Source organism: Boleophthalmus pectinirostris, unplaced genomic scaffold, assembly GCF_026225935.1.
Source record: "Boleophthalmus pectinirostris isolate CB_2022bp ecotype Guang Dong unplaced genomic scaffold, ASM2622593v1 HiC_scaffold_2259, whole genome shotgun sequence".
Lineage (NCBI taxonomy): Eukaryota > Metazoa > Chordata > Actinopteri > Gobiiformes > Gobiidae > Boleophthalmus > Boleophthalmus pectinirostris.
The window spans coordinates 5,587-31,997 of NW_026571200.1; the positions used below are offsets into that span (position 1 = coordinate 5,587).

The 26,411-nt window shown below is 37.5% G+C and overlaps 1 protein-coding gene across 1 annotated transcript; it reads right to left on the minus strand.

The window, feature by feature from the left end:
- LOC110175167 (dynein axonemal heavy chain 6-like) lies at positions 1-25,810 on the minus strand. Its single transcript, XM_055158816.1, is given in 81 exon segments — positions 1-148; positions 674-896; positions 1,587-1,738; positions 1,830-1,902; positions 2,126-2,311; positions 2,732-2,859; positions 2,960-3,089; positions 3,235-3,356; positions 3,454-3,573; positions 4,477-4,615; positions 4,716-4,862; positions 5,427-5,515; positions 5,612-5,772; positions 5,853-6,043; positions 6,544-6,713; positions 6,876-7,011; positions 7,338-7,571; positions 7,863-8,042; positions 8,112-8,292; positions 8,359-8,426; positions 8,765-8,929; positions 9,009-9,134; positions 9,231-9,434; positions 9,524-9,720; positions 9,806-9,929; positions 10,096-10,212; positions 10,296-10,440; positions 10,847-11,082; positions 11,199-11,366; positions 11,447-11,689; positions 11,776-11,916; positions 12,034-12,186; positions 12,261-12,492; positions 12,578-12,732; positions 12,805-12,878; positions 12,954-13,100; positions 13,387-13,558; positions 13,734-13,865; positions 14,009-14,166; positions 14,286-14,433; positions 14,522-14,743; positions 14,885-15,028; positions 15,160-15,342; positions 15,517-15,639; positions 15,719-15,940; positions 16,041-16,253; positions 16,346-16,472; positions 16,582-16,689; positions 17,293-17,441; positions 17,532-17,699; positions 17,799-17,936; positions 18,199-18,360; positions 18,459-18,518; positions 18,521-18,616; positions 18,720-18,845; positions 18,917-19,027; positions 19,268-19,432; positions 19,539-19,764; positions 19,832-19,928; positions 20,007-20,187; positions 20,358-20,477; positions 20,551-20,643; positions 20,712-20,762; positions 20,877-21,032; positions 21,103-21,246; positions 21,398-21,508; positions 21,586-21,714; positions 21,797-22,048; positions 22,135-22,287; positions 22,375-22,526; positions 22,598-22,718; positions 22,815-22,892; positions 22,987-23,097; positions 23,165-23,260; positions 23,338-23,527; positions 23,641-23,692; positions 23,769-23,868; positions 23,944-24,078; positions 24,161-24,505; positions 24,622-24,698; positions 25,483-25,810. Coding segments are annotated over 81 exon segments (12,186 nt in total). The 3' UTR covers positions 1-44.
- Positions 25,811-26,411: the final 601 nt, after the last annotated feature.

Genomic DNA, 26,411 nt, shown 5'->3' on the forward strand with positions numbered 1-26,411 from the left:
TATGTTCCAAATATGTTTATTTAAACATGAAGCAAAGACAAAAGCTAGTCATCCAACTGACACAGTAGAGCAGAAGCTTTGGAGATCCAATAATCACTTGGTTGGCTGGACGGAAGCATGACTGTCACGACAAAGTTTGTAGAGTGGCCTGGATAGAGACAAAATATGAAAAAAAAATGTAATAAATAAACAGCTTGTATAGTTTGGATGGATGTTCTCTATTTTAATGAAGTCATATTTTCAGATGAATGGCAGAGGACTATGGAACTCCATGGGGATTTGCTGTTTTAGAAATAAATATTTCAATTTGAATAATATGACCCACCCACTTGGTTTCACAAACTTGCAATTTTTGTCTTATGGCTTTAACTTCTTTCAGCTGACAGCAATTTGGGGCATTCCCTTCTGAAGGTGTTGTAACGTAACTTGTAACTATTATTATTTTTTGTTTTGAAAGAGAACCCAATTAACTTTGTGTCAGTTTTTGTTTCATGAAGCTATACCCAGTAATTACAGATATACTAACCATAAACCATGTGCCAGTGCTGGTTAAACTAAACAGTAAAACCAAAAAGCTGTCCTCCAGCTCAACTATAGGAATGCTAGAATGTTGTGATGTAAAAACTGGGTTTGTTAATTCATGGGAAATACTATGCAACCTCCCAGTACACACCAGTAGTGGAGAGAGTCCCAGCCCGAGCAGAGGTCTTGTACAGAGGAGCCTCGTACAGTTTGGGATCAGGGGTGTAGTTCTGCTGAGGCTCAAAGTGCACCACTGGTAACATGGAGTTCATCACTCGGGGTAAAGCGTCTGCAATCACCATGTTGTCATCGTCCCAGCGGCTCGCGTCCATAAACACCCCATGGATCAGAACTCCGTCCTTTGGATCAGGCAGCTGTTGTGAACACAAGAAAATATACAACCTTAGCATTTAATGAACAGCCTCAAGATATAGGGTCTATGCCCATTTTTTTCATGTAGTAAAGTTTGTCTAGCCCCAGTACAGATTTATTGTAAAGCTGCTCTTAGGGTCAAAATGAAACATGTCATGTGCTCATAAACAAGTCTCTCATACGTGTCATGTCTGCATTTAATTATAAGCTGTTTTTGTCTGTACACTGTTAGCATGTTATTTGTTTTGGTAGTTGAATAACATGACAGCAAAAACACTTCTCATCAGGATCATGTACAGCACTAAAGTTCATACATTATCCATTATTTAGACATTTTAAATGACTCCTTCACCTTGGTGTTTCTAGGTCTAATGAAATAATGTATATGTCTAGGAACTACCTCTAGGTCTTAGCTGTCATGAAATTGATGTATACCGTAACCCAGCAGCCAAACACTTTGTATCAAGCTAAAAACAAACATTGAATTAAGCATTGCAGGCATAATAAAAAGTTTAGTGACTGCATATGAACATAGAGGAGCTTCATAGATTACAAATCCACTGCCATAGAGGAATGTGTGGCAAGTATTTTGAGCTCTGCAGGACACAACATTACAACATGTGCAAGGCAAAGAAAGAATATGTCTAGTATAATAATATAAAAATGCACTTTTTTCAGCCCAGCATTATTACCTCATCATCCATGTCAAGTTTAGCATTTTCTGGGAGACCTCGTATCACTTCACTCACAACAGCCTGATCCCTGTAGGCCGGCACCATGTTAAAGCGAAAGCTCAACTCATCGATAGGCAAATTGTAATGTCTTGCATGATTCTGCAGCACTCCTATAAAAACAGATTAGAAAGATTACTCTTTATATAATCCAACCTTATGTTGCTGCTATGGTTCATTAAAAAAACGTGACAATGTTTTTACCAGTGAGAAAGCCTTGAGGGAAGAAGAACCCAGAGATCCAGAACGATTTGGGCTGTCCACGTGTGATCCAAGTCTAGCAAAGGAGGGCACAAGAGAAGAGAAGAGCAGCTTTTTTTTTTTTTTTTTGCTTTGCATGTTTTACTAACCATGGTGCATAACCAGCCTAGTGTATCTTATGGGACTTTAAAGGGACCCAGCTCTCTATAAGTATCAAAAATCTGCATAAACCTAATATTAGTTTAAATACATATTAGACAGTATAATATACACAGATTTTTTTTTGTTCTTTTGCTTACCTGAATAAAAAATGTTCTGAGCACCAGATCTTTGACCCATGAGGCGAGTGTTTTGAGGGAGGGGTATGCAGAGTTGGCCCAGTGACTCGGGACCTGGTTGTTGAGGAAGCTCGTGTAGATACGGTCCATCTCCTCTGACATCACTACCAGACCCCCAATGGCCTTTTGTAGCGTTACAAGAGAAGTCTAAGAGACAAAACAAGGTATATAGCCAACATTTTAACTTTTTTAACAAGGCAGATCTGTTGGAGAAAGTGTTTTTACAATTTTAACTAATTCAATCAATATTTTTTAAAGTCCACACTGATCTCTGCTCCTGCTTCTTTAACACCATAGGATTGGCAGGTAGACTTGACAAATGTAATCACAGCATGCATTCCATTCGACCTAATTCAATTTAAATTTGATCAATTATACATTTGATCAATTTTTATATATATTTTAAAAAAAAAAGCACATTGTACAACAATGTACAACTTGACTTGAACTTCACAGTATACACAATGTACACCAAGGGCTCATTCAAAGTGCATGGTTTTCTTACGATATGAAAACATGAATCTTTTAGCAAAGAGCACAAACCATAAATATAGTCGTGTGCCTCACCTTGAGCACTTTGAGTAAATTGTTGAATCGATCTGCCTCCTGGCCCAGCACGGTTGTGAGCGAGTTCAAGCGTCCATGTTCATCTCGGATAAACAGGGACTCTGTAGCTTCACTCATGTCCAGATGCTCTGTGGGTGGACAGAAAAATAAAAAAATAAAAATATATATTGCCATACTAAATTGGACTGGATAAGAACAGATACAATATGCAATTTAATGGGTACTAACTAGGGAGTTTTTCCAAGATGGACATAGCCAACTCGCAGACTACATCATCATTACTCTTGGCCCCATGAGTGGCTGCAGATCGAGGGTTCACATCCAGTATGGTGCTAATTAAAGATAAAGTTTCTTGTCGCTGCAAATAAAAAGTAAAACAAATAGTGAAATCATGCTTCTAGGCACACAGAAAACTAAACCAAACTTGACAAGTCTAATTAACACAATGAGATAAAAAGCTTTCAGATGTTCTCTATGAAGTTTTTGGAGACTTAATTAATTACCTGAAAAGCCAAGTTGGCGTTCTCGTGCATACCAAACACCTCTGGATCATCAATAATGGGGAGACTTTCTATATAATCCCTGAAGTCCTTGAGATGACTAGACTCTGGGGCATAGTAGATCCCTAGCGCACAAACAAAACCAAAGTTAGTACTGTTGGCCTAGATTGTAAATGTTTTGTTTATAAAAACTATATGTTGTTACCATGGTAGAACTCCTACCTGAGGAAGAGTAAGTGTAGCCTGGACTCAGAGATGGAGGTGAGAAGAAGCCTTTCAAAATGGTTCTTAGGCATCGCTGATCCCAAACATCTGTCACTCTGCCTCCATATGTGATCTCACCTGAGGAAGAACATAGTGAAATCCTTAAAAACAGGTTTGTAACAAAACACCAATTTTTCTCATTCCCATTCCTTGTTTTTAAAAAAAAATAGCTTGGTTAACAAGGTTTTAATGACATTTAGAACACACACATATGAATTATTGTGATGAGTGAAAAAGTAATGAAAGGACTCTCTAATGTGCTGGTGAAATGGTGGTTTTAAGAGTCAGTGGTGGGAACAAAGCAAACAACTGACAGTTTGCCTGCCTCTATGTGTAATATTTGTTTCTTTGTTTCCAAATATGCATTGCCATAGTGTGTTTACAAGCTTTAAATAATCTTTTCTGAATTTGTTTCTGAGCATTTGCAATTAATTAAAGCAAAAACAATAAAATAATATATTACAAATGTTCTTATTTTGTCTATTAATGACACCAATTTATATTGAGGGACAGTTATCCAATGTATATGAATAAAACAACCTTTAATATAAATGAATAATAAATAAACTGGTCTCTGAATGCTCATTGTCAATTAAAGTGAATTAATGATTATGTCTTGGAATAAAAAATAAAAAAAATCAAAACTCCTAAAAAGTATCACAAACACTCGAACTGATAACAGGCTCCTGAAAATGTGCGGTTTAAATATATATATATATATGTACATATATATATATACATATATACATATATATATACATATATACATACATACATACATACATACATACATATATATATATATATATATATATATACACACACCCCCAGCACGATGTAACTGCAAAGTATAAATAAAGGATGCACACTGGTTTATTATTAGTAAGAAAATGTTAAATAAATTGTTTCCCTTTTTTCAGATTTCTCAAATAAAAATAGCAGATTGTTATGTATGACAAAAATGATTATTAATATTCTCACCAGTGATGTAAACAAGTGCGTCCCACGGGATGGAGCCGTCTTTGCAGTACAGGTTGAGGTTAAGCAGAGCACACTCCCTGTCACTATCATTGAACTCATAACGGATGTTCCAGCCTAGAGGGCCAAACTTCTTCCGCTCCTAGTCACAAAAAATAAAGCACAAAAGATATGCACATTGTGAATTATCCACGTTGACTTTAGGCAGACAGCACTTTATGAAGCAAAGAAGAAATTGCTACCTGGATTATTGCATGGAAAAAGCATATACCAAAGACGATTTTTCTCCAGTGGTTTCCTAGAACATGGTCCTCAAAGAAGTTTGTGGTGATTTCTGTGAAGGCTCTTCTCATATTTGCTCGCAGTCCTTTGGGAGGCTCATTCGTCACCTAGTAATCACATGAATTATTCAAATGGGAGATCGAGATGAAACAATGCATTCAAGTATCAAATAGAATAAACCCTCTTGTATAGGACTTTTTTTTTTTTTTTAATCAAAGACCTAAGGCTATATTCATTGTAATTTTGAAACAGTGTGATGTCTAATAATCATTAAATCCTACTTCCCTCCAACCTTTCATATAAGATGAGGTTATCTAGTAGCTGTGCATTTCTAATAAAGCAATAATATTTGTCTTAGAATATCAATTAATAGGCTTTTCACCACTGGATAAGATAACGGGTGTTCCACTGTAACAAAATATCATGCATTGTCTCATTAAGGGAATGAAAATCAGATTGATTGAGCTTTTCAATTAGCCTTATTGCACTCTTATCACACCAAAACAACAAAAGAACCATTCCCCGCAGTCTGAAGTTTGGTGATTACAACGTCTGAGTGCCTTTTCGCAAACACACATTCCATCCAGTCATTTTAAAACACTTTTCCTAGGTGAAATTACATTGTAATATTTGAATTAAATAAGAAAAACTACCAAAATAAATGTACAAACCTTAACAGAGTTTTGCAATACTGTGACAGGAAATACTTTTGTGGGCATAGAGCTCAAGAATAACCGGAAGTTTTCATGGATCTTTGTATCTACAAGTGCAAAAAAAAAATGTTTTAATGAATTAAATAAGACCTACTTATACATAGATTTGGATAATTGAACTTGAATTATTGAATCTTGTATACCTGGTTCTGAGAATGTTTTGATAAGTTCCTCCATTGCCAGCATCCAGGACACAGCTAAATGACAGTTCTGAAGGAATACCCAGTTCCCACTTTCCATTGCTTCACGTATCATCTTTTCGGCTATCGGCCCTTGTCCCTGCCCCAATGAAATAGACTCAACCCTGCATAAAAGAAGATCAAGTGAGCATAAAACTCCAACCAACATGCGTTGCCAGTAATGACTAGCAGTAATGTTAAATACTTTTCAAGATAGCCTCGTTCTTTGGCAAAGCGCTGGAAGGCACCCATGGGATCAGAGCCGGTGCTGAGGATGAACACGAGTGGGGTGCAGGGAGACATGTCGTTGTACAGGTTGGCAAGGTCAACTGGGGGGTTCTCCACAAACTGTTTCCCCAAATTGACAATCACAAACTCAGTAGCAGCGAATACAACCTGGAGAGGAGTGAACTCATTTACTTAAGTGACAAGAAACAGTGAAAAAAATAAAAAAACAAAAAACAAATAATGATCCTCAACTAATAATGAGCATGATGAACAAAATGTAATATTCATTATTGTTTTTGTCTAGAAGGGCCAATATTAAGCTATTTTTGAGTCTATGTTATGATGTTGTTACCTGTTGTTGTTTTTTGTTTTGCTTCATCCACACACATTTAACACACAAGCCCTGCATATTTAGGATGAGTTCTTCTCTCAAACAGACAACACTCTTTTCTACCTTGTGATGTCATGTTATTTTGAACATGAGATATAGACGGACTAAATGAATGTGATTCTTCTAACTAGTTTCATAGTTAGTTCATGTTTGAGTTCAAAATACAAATTGTAATACCAAAGTGTAATAGAATTTTTTATCAGAAAAAAAAAAAAAATCCACAAATTTTTCACGACATCAAAATATTTTTCCAAAAATGTTGTGGTTATGTGTTTACCTTCTCTTCCATTAAGCACTTGATTAAGATTAATTTCTGGAAAGACCCCAGTCTCTCGTTCCAGTGACCCTTGACTCCGCCTTCCTTGGTCCTGTTGGATTCCTCAAGAGGCAGTAGATCTTTGACATAGCCCTCCCAGGTCTCTGGATTAAGTGATGCTTGAAAACGTCCTGGAGAAGAAAGAAGTGAAAAATGATTCCCAAAGGTTTATATGAAAAGCCTCTTCAAAAAACCTTTATATGGAGCACATGCATTACAGAAGTTGTATAATGTGTTGAATATGCTTGACCTGCCTGGACTTTCCATGATACTACTAAGAGAGGTGCAGTTACCTAGTTTAATATTGATGTGAGTCTTGGTGATTTCATTGGATATGCCTTTGAAACAGCGCAGGATGTGATCAAGTTGAAAACAAGTCTTCCAGTAAAAATCACTTATCCATGGTACATCAGGACGATCTGGGTTTTCCTAGAATCGTAAAACAAAGTGATGAAAAAACATGGAGTCGTCTGACGGTGATTCAAAACAGCATGCACAGGTTCCTTCTGTAGAAAAGGACATAAGTGCTCATGCAAGACACATTTAAGCTTCTGACAGCTGGATGACAGATGTAAGGATCATGGTGGGCAAATGACACTTGTTTCAGTGTGATGGAAAAAAGTGACATTAGCATGTGGTGCTATATTTTCATACAATTCATACATTTACCTTCGTATTTATGATTAGCATAAATTAAATTTTTCACCATCTCTCCCCATCGCTGAAGCTGTACTGTTACGTTCATAGTAGCTCACCTTGTCCGGTGAGGCAGCTCCTCGGAGGAAGAACTGCCACTCGACCTCTGAGATCTCTTGTCTCTGCCTCATGATGTCCACACACAACATGAAGCTGTAGATGAGCTTGTGCTGCTCAAACAGACCGCGAGACACGTTTATGTAGGAATTCAGCAGGATCTGGTCAAGTAGGATCTCAAGACGCTCCTCCAGGATGCTGCTCTTCTGGGATGTCTCGATTGTGGTGACAAACAGCTGTAGATTTGTTGAAAGAAAAACAAAACACAAATGACAGATTGAGATACTGATGAATTTGGACAGTGTAAAAAATCAAAGTTGATCTATTTGAAAATGAGACAGCCAAGTGTTCCTTTCCTTTTCCTCAAAATCTTTTTAATTCTTTAGGGTAAACACGTCTAATTTTTAACATAATAAAAATAACACATGGCCTCAGTACAGTTGTAAATAAATAATAATACAATTTGTAAGCCATGTTCTTGAATTGTGACAGTAAAAGAAGCTTTTTTTTTTTAAATGTTGGTCTACCTGTTTGAAGTACTTGAGTGAGAACTGGTACATTGGATCGATTTCAGAGAGACTGGCGACAACAAAATATAATACAGAGCCGCGGGTGGCTACGGGGCGGTATCGCTCTCTTGCTGTATTGATCATGACCTCTGTGGCCTCTGCTTCCTCTAGGCGAACTTTTATAGCCTCAGATGTCACCTGACAAAAACAAAAGCTTATTTTCTGATAGTGACAGACATAAAAAACATGTACTTCATATCAACATACCTTAGACTCCTGCAGCGTTTGAACAAGCTCCTCATTATCAAGTATATTTCCTTCAGATGTAAACAGCAGCTTCAGTATGCGGTCCTCAATGTCTTTTAGCTGGTTGCGGTCTTTGTTAATTCGAACAATCAGCTCATTCCTCTGCTCTTCCAGATGGGGACTCTCCAGGCGAACAACATCACTAAAAATAGCATTCAAGACTTAGAAATTGTAATTGTTGGTGGAGCTATAGGGCATTTTCACTTACCTTAGTAGTTGATCTTCTAGGCCAGACTTGGTCACAGTGAAATTAATAATAGTAACTTTGATACACACCTGAAAAAGTGGGAGAGTTACTTTAAAATAGTACAAAAACGTACATGTTTTAGCACTGTCTCAGGTTCTTCTTGACCCATGGGAAATTTGCATAACCAGCAACAATATCATGTTTTATTACCACGATGTTAAAATACTAGAGAGGGCCTGTTCTGAATAAAGTGGATAGATACACAGTAGATGCCTCAGCAGAAGACCTGACATGAACAAGTGACATGCATTGATTTATTTAACAGTTGCTGCTCTGAAACCGTAGGGATTTTGGGATGTGGCACTACTTTTATCTGTGCTTTTTCTACAATACAAAAACATTTACAAGACATTTATGTGTTTCTCACCTCTGGGAGATAATGTGGATTAGCCATTTTTGTTGTCATATAAAATTTGAAGTTTTTGTCATAGTCAATATCTGAGTCCCCAAGATGGATCAGAGTACGTCCACCTGATACAAAAGTCTGTTTCAGCAGAATAGGCTCCAAAGCAGGGTCCAAGGTCTCTTTAAGCTATAGATAAATTAACAAATAGTCAAAGGTCATTGTTTTTGACTAATATCAGTTCTATTATCACAGTAACAAGGCCTACCTCCTCCAACAGCACAGGCGAGCCGAGACGGATTGCATTTTCAAGTGTACGTAGAAAATTTGGGTCTGTTAATTTGATTACTTTTAAACCATTTTTGCCTTCTTTGGAACGAATCCACCTGTTGGCCTATTGAAACATAAAAATTGATTAATTTCATTTAAAAAATGCAAATGGACTATTTGGATCATGCATGGTATTTTTTCAGAAAGTGGCCCATTATACCTGGTCCTGTGGATCTATCATGAGAGGCCAACGGCGGCCCTGCGTCACCAAGATGGCGTTTTCTGTGGAAACTGTGTCTCGAGGCAGACCTTCTGTGTTCCACTGACGAATAACATAAGAGTCACCCAGAATCTTAATCAGGCTGAAGCTGGAGCTGATGGGAATATTCAGTCCTTGGCACTGTTTTATCCACTGCTCGATTAGCTAAGATAATATGTGGAATGTAAAAATTGTGCTATGATGACAGAATTATTTCTGTTATTCATTCAGTTCTGACAGGAGCTTACACTTACCAGCTGTCTATAGTGTGAGGTAAATGCTCCATAATATGCCACACAGGCAGCAGCAATAAAGACATTGCCCACAATGTTGATGATCTCCTGTTCAAACTGGGCAACACTCTGGTCCCAGCGAACCTGCTCGTCTCCAAGAGCAGATGTGAGTTTCCCTGCTCTACTTAACCGAGCCTGTGTCAGAGCCATGGTGTTCACTAGGTACAAGAGATTTAAAAAAAATAAATAGAAAATTATACCATTCAGCGCCATACTGCCCAGAGGAAGAGGAGTAGCTCTTACCGAGATCCTCCTTCTCTCTCTCACTGCTCTTAAACTGCTCATGTAAGACACGGATCTTGTTCTCAACTTCCATTAGCTTCTGCTGCTTGTCCCTTAGGGTTGCCATAGTCACATCCAGTTCTTCCTATATGAATTAGATTTCAAGGAACTAATATTATGTAACAATATGACAATGTCTAATCTGGTCTATATAACTGACTATAGAACTGTAAGTACAATGCATTACCGTACAACTAAAAATAGCATATTAGCTGTAGAAGGACTAGTGTTAGCAGTGTCTGCAGACATACTTGTGCTTTGGCCAGTTTTTCTCTTTTAGGGCGAACTTCTTTCAGAACCTTGCTGTACAGATCCATCGCTCTGACCCACATGCACATTGATTTGCAGGCTCTGGAAACTTTCTCGACCTATACAAAAAATAATTAGAAGAACAATTTCCAGTACAAAACTACCCTGCTATGTATGAGTTTTAAATCATTTTCAGACAAACCTTTTCGGGGATGAAATCTGGATTATTAACATATTTCACTAGCTTTTGCAGGATCTGTGGCTTAATATTGTCTTTGTCATAGTCAGTTAGACGCTTGAGAAAATTTGAATCTCCAAGTAACTGCTTAGCGCTTGGCCAATCTGGTCTGCAAAGGATGTAAAATAGACATTATCTGGAAGTTAATGGGCAGTGTCCTTTGTGAATAAATCAGTTTAAGTTGACCCTAGTACCAAGGGTTTTTGACACTGTATTTATGACTTCAGACCAAAACAAGGCTCATTTAACATACACAATGCCTTCTTAGAAAACAATGGGCAGGCAGAAGATAATATTGCCCATACCAAAACAGTATTATTTTGACCTAGACCAAATCCACAGCACCGCAGTGAGGACTGATCGATTAAATTAGAGAGGTGACAGAGGGAAAGGTGCCAAGTCATGAGATGGTATGGTAATTCTCTGGATGTTGACTATAGGTGTATAATATGTGATATTAAAAAAGGAAAATCACTCAGCAAAAACAGCAAAAAAGTGCTGAGGTTCTCACTCACTTGCAGTTGAGCAGGATGCAGACAGCTTCCATGACGGTCATGACCAGGTCAGGGGGCTTAGTAAACACTTTGATCTCTGAGATGTCAGCCTTGTCCAGGGAGTTCAGGGCCTGATTGGCTCCCTCCAGAGCAGGCAGAGCCTCATCTAAGTCCCTTTGGGCATCATCAGCAATGGCTTGCGTTTCGCTTGCCTGGTACTTAGCTGAAGCCTCATCTTCTTTAACCACACTACGGACCTGTTATATATACACACATACAATATACACACATAAAATGACAAATATGACAAAAATGTTACATGTACAAAAAGCATTTGCATCTAAAATGTTGCACAGCTGTGTTTCATGCTTACCTCATCAGCTTTCTCCTGATCAACAACGAGCTTCTTCATCAGAGCATCAACATCAATAGACTTTTGTTGAAGAACTGGCTCCAAAGCCGACAAGTCCACTTTCATTTTGTCCACTAGCTTATTGGTCTCAAGCAACTTTGTCAGTCCATTCTTCACACGGTCCTTTGCCTTTTAATGAACATAGATGCATTATTATAGGAATGCAGTGTACACATATGTAGAAATGCCAATGAAAGATATTAACTTACAAGGACTAATTGTTGTTTCTTTTCCCCCAACATGGACAGGTAGAGGTTAATGAGCTCCAGGTATGAGGTAGGTGTGGTGTAATACCTGCGTCTCAGCTCGGAGTAGTAGCGCTCAGCCATGTCGGACACACTCACATGTATCTCCACACACATGGTGGAAAAGCTCTGTTTCAGAAGAGCACTGCCAAAGTCTATGTTCTGGAAAAAGGCCTGAGAGACAGAAAGCAGAGCCTCCCGTGGCCACTAGAGGAGGAAAAATACATATATTATTATTGTATATAGTACTGTGAATGCTAAAAATGGCCAGTTATGTTTAAATGTACATATACCTGTATAAACCAATCAATAGTGCAACAGTTGACAAGTGAAGGGAACATCCGGCATCGGGACCTAAAGGCATCACCTACAGGGCTCATGCACAACACTATGTGCAGTTTCTCTCGAACACGAGAAATGAAGTACTGGAAAACCTAGAACGTAAATTGAAATGCAAGCATATTTTGATAGGCATTTCACACTTCTTGTGACAGAAAACTTCTAAATATTGTTTGAACTTGTTTTGGTGTTTTGTCACTCTTTGCTTGTACCTCGTCCCGGTTCTCTTCACTTATTCCAGCCTTTTTCGCTTTTGGCCGAGTGGCTGCCAGGACTTGTTCCAACTCATCCTTCTCAAAAAGATTTGGCACTTCACCAGAATTCAGCATGTTGTTGATATCTTCCAAAAACTCTTCCACCACAATCTGCAATAATAAATAATTCAAAGTAAGATCCTGGATTTTTGGGCCCCTATCCATCAGAAGTGGTGCATTTGTACCTGAGTATCAGTAAAGAGAAACACCATATCTTTGCCTTCCACACCAGCCATCTTATAGAGCCTCCTCAGGTCTTCATGAAAGCTGTCATAGTTGTAGCCTCGGGTTAGTTCGATTTCAAAGCACCGATAGCCACACATATGAGCTGCTAGTCTGGTTAGAGACTGCTTTCCTGTTCCTCCCACCCCCACAAGGAGTGCATTTCCTCTCTCTTGGCGAATCACACGGGCAATTCTAGAAAGAATATAAAATTGTAAAAAGTTTTTCCTCTTTTTGTCACAAATCTGAGCAAAACATAAATCTAAAAACTCAGACATACCTAGAGACATGTTCAGTAGCATCCTGGAAGAAAACCAACTTCGTCTCCTTGGAGAAGGTCAGGTTGTAGTCATCAAGGTAGTCTTGCAGGACAGCCTGTATCTTCTCTATGTCTGTTAGATCTTCATATATGCGGTCTTCTTTCTCTGCACCCACCTATAATACATCCTCACAATAATATGAAGTAACGGTTGCATGTGAACGTTCATAAATTGTGATTAAACTTACCGTCATAAAGTCCCCGAATATAATTGGATGTGTCACAAAGCTTTCAGGCTCCATAGTAATGCTAAAATATCTACCTAGGTGATGAACAAAACTATTACAACACATTTTTGCACCCAACATAAAATGAATGTGTGTTGTTTTTTACTTACTGGCCATATCACAGATGATGGTATTGAAGTAAGCCTTATCCTGGTTGTTTATAAGACGGTCATGAAATACTCGCTGGCATTCATGACAGAAAAGGCGAAAGATCTGATTCTTTGTTTTCACATAAGTAGAATCACACTGTAATATGCCTGTTTATTCATGAAAAAAGACAGACACGCGTAAATAAAATAATAATAAATTAGCTAGTCTTTTTATATTCCTGCAGTATCATGTCTGTCTTCTGATTTAGCATTGTGTTTGGTTTTTATTATTCTACAGCTTCATGTGTTGTAAATGTCATTTGTTCTTCACTTTGTTCCTAAACAGCACGCTGTCAGATGTGATACTTGCATCTGTTCTCCACGAAGGCCTGTGTTTACCTTGTGCCTTAAATGTCTGTGTTTGAAGAAGTTAAAGCATTACTTTGCATCTCACCTTGAACACACTTGGAAAGGTCCCTGAGATTGAAGACATAGTGAGACTTTGCTGGAGTGGGGAGCAAATCCAAACTCAAACGATTGTAAATCTCCACAGCTGCGTCCACAATGTGAGAGGAGCAGGCCTTTGCTTCCCCTGCAAACTCGGTGAGGAAACCATTTAGGATAGCCTGGAGCGGAGTTTAGAGGTAAAAGAGGAATAAGAGAAAGGCTAAGAGAAAAGGGAACAACTACATGGTCTGGCCTCACAAAAATATTGATTGGAAGCTGAAAAGGTGTGACGGCTGAATAAAGTTGGTATTGTGAACAAATGGATTGGTAGATAGATAGAGGTTTTGCTCTCACCGTGAAGATCTGTTTGAGGCACAGCTCTGATGGTGTAGGCAAACACAGCATACTGAAGTGGCGGATAAATCGAGGAGTTATTGGGTTGCGGCCACCTCCCGGAGGAGCACATGCAGCTGCAATAGTCATGTCCTTGTACAGCGAATAGAATACTTGCATTAACAGGAAATACAAATGTGGTGTGCCAGACAAACAGTATGTAAGCCATGTTTCAAATTAGAGTACTTTTTCAAAGATCAAATACATTTACTTTACAAAACATATAAACAGGTTACCTGGATCTCTTTCCAAAAGAACTTTCCTCTGTCGTAGAACCCAGAGAAGTCTTGGAACTGACGGAGGAGTTCGATGGGTGGCTGAGAACCATAGCTGTCCAGCTTAGGCATGTTCAAGTCATCCACAAAGACTACCAATTTTTTATTTCCAGGAGCACCTATTAAAAACAACAATTTTACTTTACCCAACCACACAAGCATTATATAGGCTACATGTGAAAGAAAAGAGTAATATGTCGTGGCCAATGTCTTCCAGTATTGTATATTTGTTGTTTACCAAGAATATTTTTTCTCTTCTTTTCCAGTTTAGACTCAATAATTTCTTGGGTGCGTGCAGAGGAAGTTTGAGCAGAGAAGTTGATGAAGATGGGAAGATATCCTTCCTTTTCTTGTATCCTGTTTAGTAGATCACGGGCAACAACTGACTATAAAAACATCAAAATACATGCATTATGTTTTTCAAATAGTGTTTATAACCTATTTTTATAATACATCATAACTTTGCATATATACCTTCCCCACTCCAGTATCACCAGTGAAAAGTACAGAGCGTTGCACAGACAGCAGTTTCTCCATCAAATACCCATATCGCACAGTGTCTGGGGTTGGGACCAGCATCTCAAAAAATGGCTGCTCACTATTGTACTTAAAAGCAGGAATGATTTTGTCCCACGGTTGGAGACGAATGTTCTTAAAATTCATGTGTACATTCCGTAGAACCATTTGCTCTGGAATCTGTAGTTTAGGATTAAAACAAACATCGAACAATTATTAAACAGATGCAAATCAAAATGTTGCTATAACTGTTTCTTTCTTAAACTAAAGCATCAACCTATGGTAAATAAATTAATGTATGTAAATGATTAATGTTTGTACCTCGGCATCCCTGTTGCCTGAAAATTGTTCTTTAACAAAAGCCTCAAAGGACTCCCAGTATGTGCTTGTCAGATTGCCTCCAACAGACCAAATATAGCAGAAGACAAATGTCTGGCAAATAACCCTGTTGAGATCACGTGCATCCTAAAAAAAAACAAGACAAATGCCCAAGATAAATCTTGAAACTGTGATGTTTTAAAATCCTCCACTTCAGTAAATAAAGGAATAATAACAGATGTGAATCTTTAAATTGTGATCTTCTACTGTTTGTATACCATTGTAAATCCAGGTCCTTCCTGGCCAAGCAGCAATACTTCAAGTAAAGCACAGAGAGTGGTGACTTTACTTATGTCCACTTGGCGAATAGCCTGTATACAGTTCTTTGAGACAAACTGAAGACCCTTCTCCACGTAGTTTTCAAATAACCCCAGGAGATATTTGCTGACTGCCTCTGGAAACTGAAAAAAAAAAGTAAAATGAATGATAAAATATCAGTTTTCTTTTAATTAAATTAGCTTTTAGATTTTGCAGTAAATCATGATATGTGAGCATGTTATGAGTGGTAACAACACACACTACTATATAAAATATCGAATGAGTTTATGTAAAATACAAACACAGAATAGTGTAACCTTGTCTCCGAGACCATTGATCCATGTCTGAACATAAGGCATCCATTTGAGCTCATCTGGATCAATATATACCATTCCACATCGACTGACAGTTGCTGGAGAAGCCACAGCCAGATCTTGAACCTACAAAAGCAGTTACAACAATTTTAAAGATGTGCAAAACTATAACAAATAAAAAGATTAATGTACAGTATATGCCAACCTCAAACACCATGTGAATTGATGGAGTGAGCTTGATTCGTTCACTATTGGCCAGACAGAGCATCTTGTTGTCATCAAGCACAGTGTTCATGTTCTCAATCCACAGGGCGTCCACGGGGCCATCACATATGACCCATTTGTGATCGTCAGTCGTGTCACTAACTGCATCACGAACACTCAACGCCATCAGTCCATCAATCCACTCAAGAGTCAAATTGTTCATCTATGGAGAACAGAAAAAAACAAAAAAACAAAAAAAAAAACATTCCAGTACATCAATTTTCTAAAATATCTATTAAATTAGTGTTGATGATCAGCAATACCTCGCCATAGAGTTCTCCCATTGTCACTGATTTGGGGTTCAGAACATAGGTCTTGACTGGCTGGTAGAAGGGGTTGGTTTCCTTATACTCTGAATTATAAAGGGTCTCCAGTGTGTTGGCCAGAATAGTGTAGACAGTAGTTTTACCCCCTCCAGTTGGCCCAACTAACATAACTCCATGGCGCACTAGCATAGTCTCATACAACTGGATTACCTGAAATTCAAATTAAGAATACTATAGTATTTTTATTTTTTTTTAAAGAAAACGTCTTCTTTAAAAAGACAAAAAGAGTTGACAGTCATTACCTTTTTGGTCATTGCAGGCAGAGGTTGTAAATTGCCCTTAACTAGACACTCTACAATAGTGGAATGTAGAACACCATAGTCATGCTCAGGGATTGACACCCCAGGAAATAAGTCAGATAAGATCCCACTATAAGAATGCAAGAGCATTTTATGAAATATAAAAAAAAAAAATAAACAAATTAAATTAAAATATATATTTTCTTATGTTTTCTAACATATATGACCAAAGTCTTTACCCAAACAAGACAGCATCATCTGTGAGAAACTTTGGAAGGTTAGAGTCCCGCAAAGCTCGGATAAGTACCACATCTTCACTGAGGTGGGGGTTGCTCCTCTTCAGGGATCTAAATATATAGACATGCAAGAATAAGAACAAGTAGGTGTATGCTTATTTAAGCTAAAAACACTGACACATTGCAGCATAGAAGAGTTTTGCTTTGCCTGTTTTTATGATTTTTTAAACAATATGTAGTCAGTGTAATCACAAATGCAGCACAACTTTTCCCTTTTCCTCTTCTTTATCACTCAGTTACACAAACGAAATGTGGGGAAAGCAAATGGCCAGTCGTGTGCAATGGCAGACAACGAATCACAAGTCATTTACAGCACAAAGAACTTTAGCTAAGAACAAAATTTGATCACATGATGCTCTCTACACTGGGTGGAGGTGAATCAATTTAAATGAGTTTAAAAACCCAAGCAAGAAGAACAAGTGCAACTGGGTTTTTCTATCTCCAAAATTGCCTACTCTCCCTCTCTACCTGATAGGTCTAACCCTAAACTTAATATGTTGCTAAAATCAATACTAGTTTACTGAATTGTGTAGTTTTCCATGGGGCTGTATATTATGTTATGTCTCTCTTCAATTCCTTGTGATTGTTTTCTGCTTTATGTAACTAAACCTCTGTATCTAAGTACATGTGTTTGCGTGTTTATATTTCTCTCACCCAGCCATCACCAGCACAGATTTGACCGCTCTCATGCCAAAATCATAGTGGTCTTGTTGTGACAGCTGCTCTGAGCATAGCTTGTACATCTGGGTCATCTTCCTAGCCAGCGTCTTACTTGATTCAAATCCTTCAGAGTATAAAATCACCTGAAGCAAGAAAAAGACACATACAAAAAGATAAAGTAAATACAAAAAGAAAAAGTTAAAATGTTACATAAATTATGATACAAATATTACCTCAGCAATAAGAGCATAATTAGGGACCATCATGGCTATGGGTCTGAATAAAGCCTTTAGATTGTCTGGCAACTCTGTTCTACCAGCATAGCCAGGATTCATAGTAATAAAGGCAGCACAGGTCATCACTAGTTTGATCTCCCTTCCCTCAAATCGAAACCTTGACAGCTGCAAAATATTAAAAAGAAAGATGTTACAATTTCCATAAACACTGTCTGAATCCAAAATGTATGATAATGAAAGAGTGAAAACATTCTTTAAGCAGACCTTTGCGGCTTTAGCATTTCGAATAGTGATGAGCTGTTGAGCAATCACAGACAACACTTCAATGTCAATTCGATTAAACTCATCAAAGCAACACCAAGCTCCAGACTGAGCAAGACCACTGAAGAAGCGGCCCATCATCTGAAAGACACAATATACATATTATTATTATTATTATTATTAATTATTTATGTATTCATTTTTAATATATAAATTATGTTTTATACATAAAAGCAGCACAGTAAATGGAACCTCAAATTATGCACTTTTTATGTCATTATTCCACCTAGTGTCAACATTATGTAAATTCAACATGTTAATTTGAAAGGTTTATCTGGAGAAAAAGGCTGTGTTTACAAGGAACATGCAGGTGTCCGTACAAAGGTATTTAATCCTGTCTAACCTTGTAGTCCAACCCATCAGAACAGTTGAAGACCACACACTGTATGGCTAAAGCCTTGGCCAGATCCTTGGTGGTTTCTGTTTTTCCTGTCCCAGCTGGCCCTGCAGGAGCACCTCCGAGGTCTAACTGCAGAGCTCCCATCAGACATAAATAGCAACGATCCTGAAAACAAAACAAAGCAAAAAAAGGAAAACTATAAATATAACTATAATTAAAATGTGTGTGTAAATTATGTAATTGATAATCAATAAAATATGTACTGTAAGTGGAGTAATAACAAGCCTTGGACAGGCTCCAAGGTATTCATAGCCATATATATATAGGTGGACAGAGCCATAGTGGCAACACAGTTGTCCAAATCCATGTCCCAGTAGTAACGTAACTGTCTCTGCCATTCAAAGTTTGACCTGGAGTCCACCTGTAATATTGATATATGAATATAATTACATGCAAAGTAATTAATTTATTTTATTTATCAATTCATTTACATAACATGTAAAATCACAAGTGGTAAAATGTACCTTCTGTCGGACAAGATCTGTGACAATGTCTCTGGCGTGAACATCAATGGTGATGAGCGCGGTGATTATATTCCGATGTAAGGGTGGTAGTTGTCCCCTTACTAAAGCTGCCAAAGAATTCAGTCTCTAGAAGAAGATGCCGAGGACGTTAAAGACTATTTGAATGAAATAAGGAAGAACACACTGAAGAAACTTACATTAACGTTGGTTTGTTCAAACTGCTGTAATGCAACACAGTGGTCATGGTCCCCTTCAAGGCAGGCATCCATATCTCTGCACCACATCATCTGGGAGATCGTCAGCACCACCTATTGGACAAATCACAAAAACACAAAGAGATGAAAACCCTACACATCATTATAAAATATTGATGTGAATGATACAGATACAAGTATACAAACAAATGCACAAATCATATTCTTAACACGGGTAAGATATGTACTTTTATTTTCATCCAAAAATATATATATATATATATAAAACAAAAAGACATTTACTTTCCCCCATTCAGGTTCAGCAGAGTCAGTGAAAGTCTTGTGTTGCTTTACCTGTGACGGATGTCCAGCCACGACCCATTCCTCTCTGGACTTGACCTGGTAATCTGCTATGGCGGCTTTGCTGAGATGCTGCAGTGATACAAACATGGCCTCCTCCACCTTACACAGCCAATCTTCTACATTCCCCTGAGCCTTAAGACCCTTAGTTAATGACACCTGGAATGAAGACACAGAACTCATGAATTAACAAAACACATTTACAGGCAACACCTAAGATAATTTGATTGTTTTTGTGGTTGTTTGTTTGTGTTTCATAATTGACCTTTTCACCCTCTGGAGAGACCATTTTCAGGATGTCTTTGCTATAAATTGTGTCTTGCTGAGGATCAACGTCACCCTCTGTGGCATCTCGAGACTTTTCAGGCAACAGGGCAAACTCTAGCCGTGTAATGGAATCAAAACATTTCCTAAGATGGGGCTGCACTGCTTGAGGATTTCTTGTCTGGGCCAGAATCTTAAGCAGCTCATCATTAGATAAGAAATAAAACCTGCAATGAAAATATATTAAATAGGTCCACATTATAATATAATAATACAATAATAATAATACTGTACCTTGGGAAAATTACTCTCTTAGAGTCAAGATAAGCCTCAAGACATTTATGTATCTCATCCAAAAGGGCATTGTTGCTCTTAAACGTCTCTAGTAGATCTTTGTAAAAAATAAATTAAGTTTTGTCAGCTTTAACCTTTTGCACTAAATTATTATATACTCCTAACAGTTACTCACGAGGCTGAGTCGCTGCTCTCAGAGCATTACGCATTATTTTTACCCTTGACATAATCATCTTCCAAGACTTGTCCACTTTGAGAAACATCTTCGATTCTGCAGGAAGCTGCCTCTTTATGTCTGGGTCAAAAAATATACTCTCCAGATACAGCCAATTTCTTTGGCATGTGAGCCACTCATCCTGAAAACATTTTAGAAGTTAGGTATAGTGGAGAATAACTGGGACAAGGCGTGGATTTTTTTTTTACTGTAGAATACAACCAGAGATATATTGGACTCTCTGTATACATCTCATTTAAAAATAACAAAAATGAATCTTCAGATGAACATGTTAGATCTAATTGATTTTACCAATGTTTGATTGAAAAGATGCAACTGTCTCAGCAACTCATCCACCCTGGACTTGATACGAGTCACATAACGAGATGATGCAACTGTCCCAACATTGATAATGCTGTCATCCAGGGCCATCTTTAAAATACAAAAGAAACACATAGAAAATGCCATTTTGTTTTAAATTATAAGATAATGCTTGTGCACGTACCTGTATTTCATCAGTTCCACCCAAGATAAAAACTTCTTTGGAGTCGCCATGAGACAGAACAGTGAATTCTGTAGTTTTCCAAATATCCTCCACCTGTAGTTATTCATTAAGACATAAGTAAAATGTACTGAATGGAGGAAATAATGGGGGAATATCCATACCTTTTTAATTAGTGTCTCAACAGAGGCCTCTCCTGAAGCTTGTCCTGAAATCTGAAAATAAAATAAAGGAATCAGTTTTTGGAGCGGTAGTGTTGTTAAGTAGTCCAGAATGATTTTGGGCTTCAGGAAAATCAAAGTAAAATAAAATGATGTAAAATGCATTACCTCTTGGATCTCTGGCCCATAGCTGAATAGATCAAGCTCCTCTAATTCTGCAATAGTAAGCTTCTCCACCTCCAGATTTTGTCCCACCATATACCCCAGAGTTTCCCAATGTTCAGGTTTTATACATGGGTTACGGAGATCAGTTATCACAGGAAGCTAAAACACAGACATAAGATTTTGTTAGATTTCCAATAACATGTTGTTAATCACATCATGTTAAACTTACCCTACACTTCATCAGTTCCACTTTCTCCTTAAAACTTGGCACTAAATTGTTACATGGCAGCCCCTTCTCCATTTGGTTTGCATATTTAGAGTATTTAGTAACTTGTGCTGCTAACATCTCCAGGTCCAGCTTCGAAAGCAAACTCTGGGTGTGAACAGTGACAAGTGTTTCAAAGTTTTGATGCAAAAAAAAAAAAAGTTCATATGCAAATAAATAAAATAATTCTAATACATTTACAGTGTAGTAATGCAATGATATTTGTTATATGTAACATATTTAATATGTTGTTCCATACCTTTCGCCATTTTTCCTGTAAAGTGTCCCATTCCTCCAAAGAATCCCACAGCAGCTGCTTCAGTTGAACTTTTGTGGTCAACATTTTCAAAGACTCAAACTTCACCTCCACCTATTCGTTCATAAAGAGAGGTTCAGTGGTTTTGTCAGCTGGCATGGTTCAGATAATAACAAAATATATATTTTTACATTAAATCTTTTCTGATAGGACATATAAGTGGCTGCCTGGGCACAAAGCTCATCGACAGAAATCTGGATTTCACCCAAAAGCAGTCGTACTTTCGCAGGGTCTGCATTGATATCCAGTATTTGTTTGTCCTGAAAATTCAAATAAAATATTTTTTTTAAAGTTAAGATCAAAATATGTCAAAAGGCTTACAATAAAAAATATTGTAAATACCTGTGATTTATGATCAAGTTCCATAATTTTTTGTTTCAGATCGTTCATATCTTTCTTTAGTGAAGAATTGAATTTTTTTGTTATGTCCTTTACGGCCAAAGATGCATCAAGAATGTTAACTTCCAATAAGCTAATAGCAGGTTTTAATGAGGCAAACAATGAGGCATCTTCAGGTGGTGTTGGAACTGAGTAATTGCCAATTAGATTAAACAGCTGACTGATTGCTTCTTCCTCTTCTGTTAATCTATGGATCTGGTGAAAGACCATGGTAACACTTTTGCTATTGTTATAAAAAAAAAAAAAAAAAGATGATTATACTGAGGAAGTTAATTACTTACTCTCTCTTGTATTTGTTCCAAGAAAATAAGGTAATTGGCTAATTCAGCCGTGGTTGATGGACTAACTCGCAGGTTAATTTCGGCGTCATTAGTCTCTTTAAGAACAGCGTCGACCTTGTGCTTAGCAAGTCGCGTCAGGAGCCCATTGATGACCTAAAACCAGAAATAACTGTTGCACACACTTTGCAAAAAAGAATTGTGATTACTATGAACAGGCTCATAATATGCTCTACTTCTGACCTCTAAACAATTAAGAGGGGACTGCACAAGTTTCTGTTTGAGTTCTGTTTGTTCAACAAGAAGTAAGCCAAGGCTCCTCTTCTGTGGAATAGTTAAGGCTTCATTGTGCTGATTGTGATATAGAGCTAATGCCTTTTCAAAAAACAGAAAACCTAAAAAGAGAAAAAGTCATAATAAGGTTTTGTAAAGATTGACTGACAACAAGGATTAGTTAGGCTTTTACCATGTTCTTTTTGTTGTAATGCTTGAACATCTAAATTTTTGTTTTCCTTGTAGAATGTCCGAAAATGCTCAAATGTGTGAGCATATACACTTGCGGTATCAAAAGCAAAGTGAATTGCTGTCTAAACGTCAAACAGAACAGCAAAGTATGATTATGTTAATATTCACATTATAAAATACATTTATACAATTATAATTAATAGATATAGAAACTGCACCTTGATTTCTGACATAGCCTGTTGAAGGTGACTATCACTGTATAGAAGGGCTTCAAGACATGGTTGTCCCTTTTCATCCTAAACAGTTATATATATAATTAGCATGAAAATGTCTAATCTAAAACAGCAAGCCTGAATGTTATATAATGTAGGAAGTATGAGCAATTTTAACCTTATTTTCTTCTGTCAGGTTTATGAATTCATCCAAGTCTTGATCGGACATAAGGGCATGCACAGATAATACAGTCTCTTTAAACTGCTCAGTCAGCTCCTCAATAGCCCTCTTTTGATAGAATAATAGGTTACACATGGGTGGTATTCAAATAAAAAATGACTATGTATTAATGTACCTGAAATTTTTCCTCTGATGGGGCATAATGCAACATATCCTCAGAAAGTTTGAGTTCTGTGATGAAAATAGGTTGGCCTTGGACAGCTTCAACAGCCTGATGAAGACAGGAGATTACTTGGATAGAGAACAAAGTACTAACATTAACTTCACATTAACATGGTAGTATCATACTGTGTTATTCTTATCCTCATTTGCTGCAGGCCCCGTTGCACCATTGGCCTGTATGTCCCAGTTTTGCATTTGAGAAGAATCTGGTGTTTTTTCAACTTGCTCCTGAAATGCCATCAATATTTTCTCCACACCATGTAGCACCAACATATGCAGTGTGTTGGTAATTATGAAGTCAATAAGACGGATAAAACTGGAAAGAAAACAAAAGTACATAATAGAACACCTATAATACTGAAAACATTAAGTAAATGTGCTTTTTTAAAAAGCGTATCTAATATGAGGGAAAGCTCAAACAATATTTACCCTTGTAACCGTTTTGTGAGAGAATCTCGTCTTCTCTCATAATTTTCTTCCTCTGCAAAATATAATCATAGATTTACAGAGCAAGCCTTATCTTTGTCAACCTCACACATTCAAATGAGCTTACACACCATATTTACCACAAGGCTTCAGCTGTAGGAAAGCGTTTCGACAAGCACTTATGGCCAGCTCCTTTACCAACCCATGAAAATTATCCAGATCATTGTGCACCTTAAAACACACACATAGTACAGTATACGAATTTTGGAAGTCATTTCTATTATGCACCAGACATTGTGATTGTACCTCTTGTAGCTGTTCAAAATGAAAATCCTGAAACTCTTTCAGAGTGTAGGTCCGTTTTTTATCCAGGCGAAACAGGCCTGTGGTATCAATCTCTATGCATAGTTTCTTGATGTCTAGTAGAGCTGGACCAAGAGACTATAATGATACACAAACCAAAAATTATATTAATAGAGCAAATTGTTAAACTCATGTGGTAATGTATCATTTCATTACAAACCGGATCAGTAAAGAATAAATTGTTTCTCAGATGTTCTTGAGCTAAATGTATCTTCTTCTTAGTGACTTTGTGGCGCCAAATATAGAACGGCTTTAACAATTTGAAATTGGCAAAGAAGGGGATTTGGATCAGCTTGCAGTATGAGTTGTATTCTTCTTCCCAGCGCTCAAGAGATGTTAAGTCACTTTTGTTTCCACACACAGAAAGCACACCCTTGTGGCTGATTAGCAAATACTCGTCTTTACTGTAGACATGCATGATGGGTTCAGAACTAGGATCCATCTTTCCAATTGGAAATGGCCATCTCGGGGGCACAGAAGCTATTCTATTTGTACCTGACTTGGACTGAATGGCATTGGAAAGAGAAAAAGGAAAAGCAAATTAAAATCCTCATTAATTTTGTGTTATAAATGTGTAAATAAATTAATAAATAAAGTACTAGATTTACTTTCATCCCTGACCTTTGAATGTGACGGCGGTGAAGGTAGTCGTGCAGGAGGTCGTAAAGATGCTATTCGATGTTGTTTCACTGGAGGTTCTGTTTGCCACACACAAAAAAAGATAATTACACCTATAATACCTACGCCTTCATTAGCCTTAATAAAGCATGAAAAAAAAAAAAAAATCATAATGAAGAAATAGCTATCAGTATTTTATGAAGAATCATTCAGGCTTAGTCATTACTTAATCAAGGGGTTAGGACTTAGGCTATTAGGAATAACTGAGTTACTAGGGCTGGATATTATTAAGAAGTTGCCGATACGATACATCCTCGATACACAGGCCACGATACGATACATATCTCGATACACTGCACTTTCGATTCAATATGATATATTTCAAATCGATTCAATACGGTTCAATAAAAAATAAAGGCTAAATCGTGACTGTGACACTAAGAGTCTTTGTTAAACCACTTTTTGTGCAAAGTTCATATAAACATTTTAATCATCAAAACAGTAAAAATATCAAATGTGTTGAATGAATGAGTTTCCTTTCACTCCACAAGCAACAAAACTGTAGCTCTGTAACAAAATAATTTAGTAAAACACACCTAAAAATACTCTTGGTGATATATCGATACAGTAACCCATGATATCGATACTGTATCATCACATTAAACGATACAATATATATCAATATTCCGATATTTTTGCACACCCCTATGAGTTACTATGCCTAAATCATTCATACTATTTGTTTATTATGAATTAAGTCTTTCTTTATGCTAAAATAAGCCTAATTGGTGTAGCAAAGTGTTACGAAAAAGACTGATTATGAAGGAGCAGTGTTTTATGATAAAATACAATAAGCTGACTTACCTTTGGACTTGCTGTCTGAGCCTGGGCGATTGAGAGACACTGGGGTCTGTGATGTACGTTTTCTGTCGGCTGCTGGCAGGGGTGGGAGGATGCTGGAGCGGACGGGGGCAGAACCTTCATTTTTCTTGGAGAGCAGTCGCATTTGGCGTGCCTTCTCCCCAAATTGCTCCATCCTTTCCCTCTCTTTGGCTATGGCCTCAGCCTGAGCCTGTGCTTGTTGTGAAGGACGCACACTGTCCCATCCCGGAACATACATCTTTTTCAGAATCTCCTCATGACTTATGCCCTGCTTCATGCCAGGCTTCAGGTTCTTGCCAGGAAAAGACATGGTTTCTGTCCTTTGAATATAACCTGCATGAAGACAGATGGATGCATTTTGTCCTCTCAAAAATCTTAACTATAAAAACATTTTATTTGAATATTGCTTTGTTTTTACAGGAGCTTGGCCAATTGGCTCCTTTAATTGAAAAAAAAGAGAAATGAGTGCATCAGTGGGTCAAGACAGTAATCATGAATAATCTACAGGTGTTCAGCTAAGATGTGGCCAAAAGATATTTAAAAATAGATTAGAACTGACTTGCCAGAGTTACCAAAAAGCTGTGTTGGGGAGTAACAGATTACATGTACCGGAGTTACGTAATCAGAGTACAAATTATGAGTAACTGTATTCAGTTACAGTTACTGTTTCAGTGAGTGGTAATTGGATTACAGCTACTTTGTTGAAATAAATGGATTACAGGGCGATATTTTCCTGATTTCACATTTTGGGCTAAACCAGGACTAAACTAGAACTAAAACCAGGATTAAACCAGGACTAAAACCAGGACTAAAACCAGGACTAAACCAGGTCTAAACCAGGACTAAACCAGGTCTAAACCAGGTCTAAACCAGGTCTAAACCAGGTCTAAACAATATGACACTAACAGTAG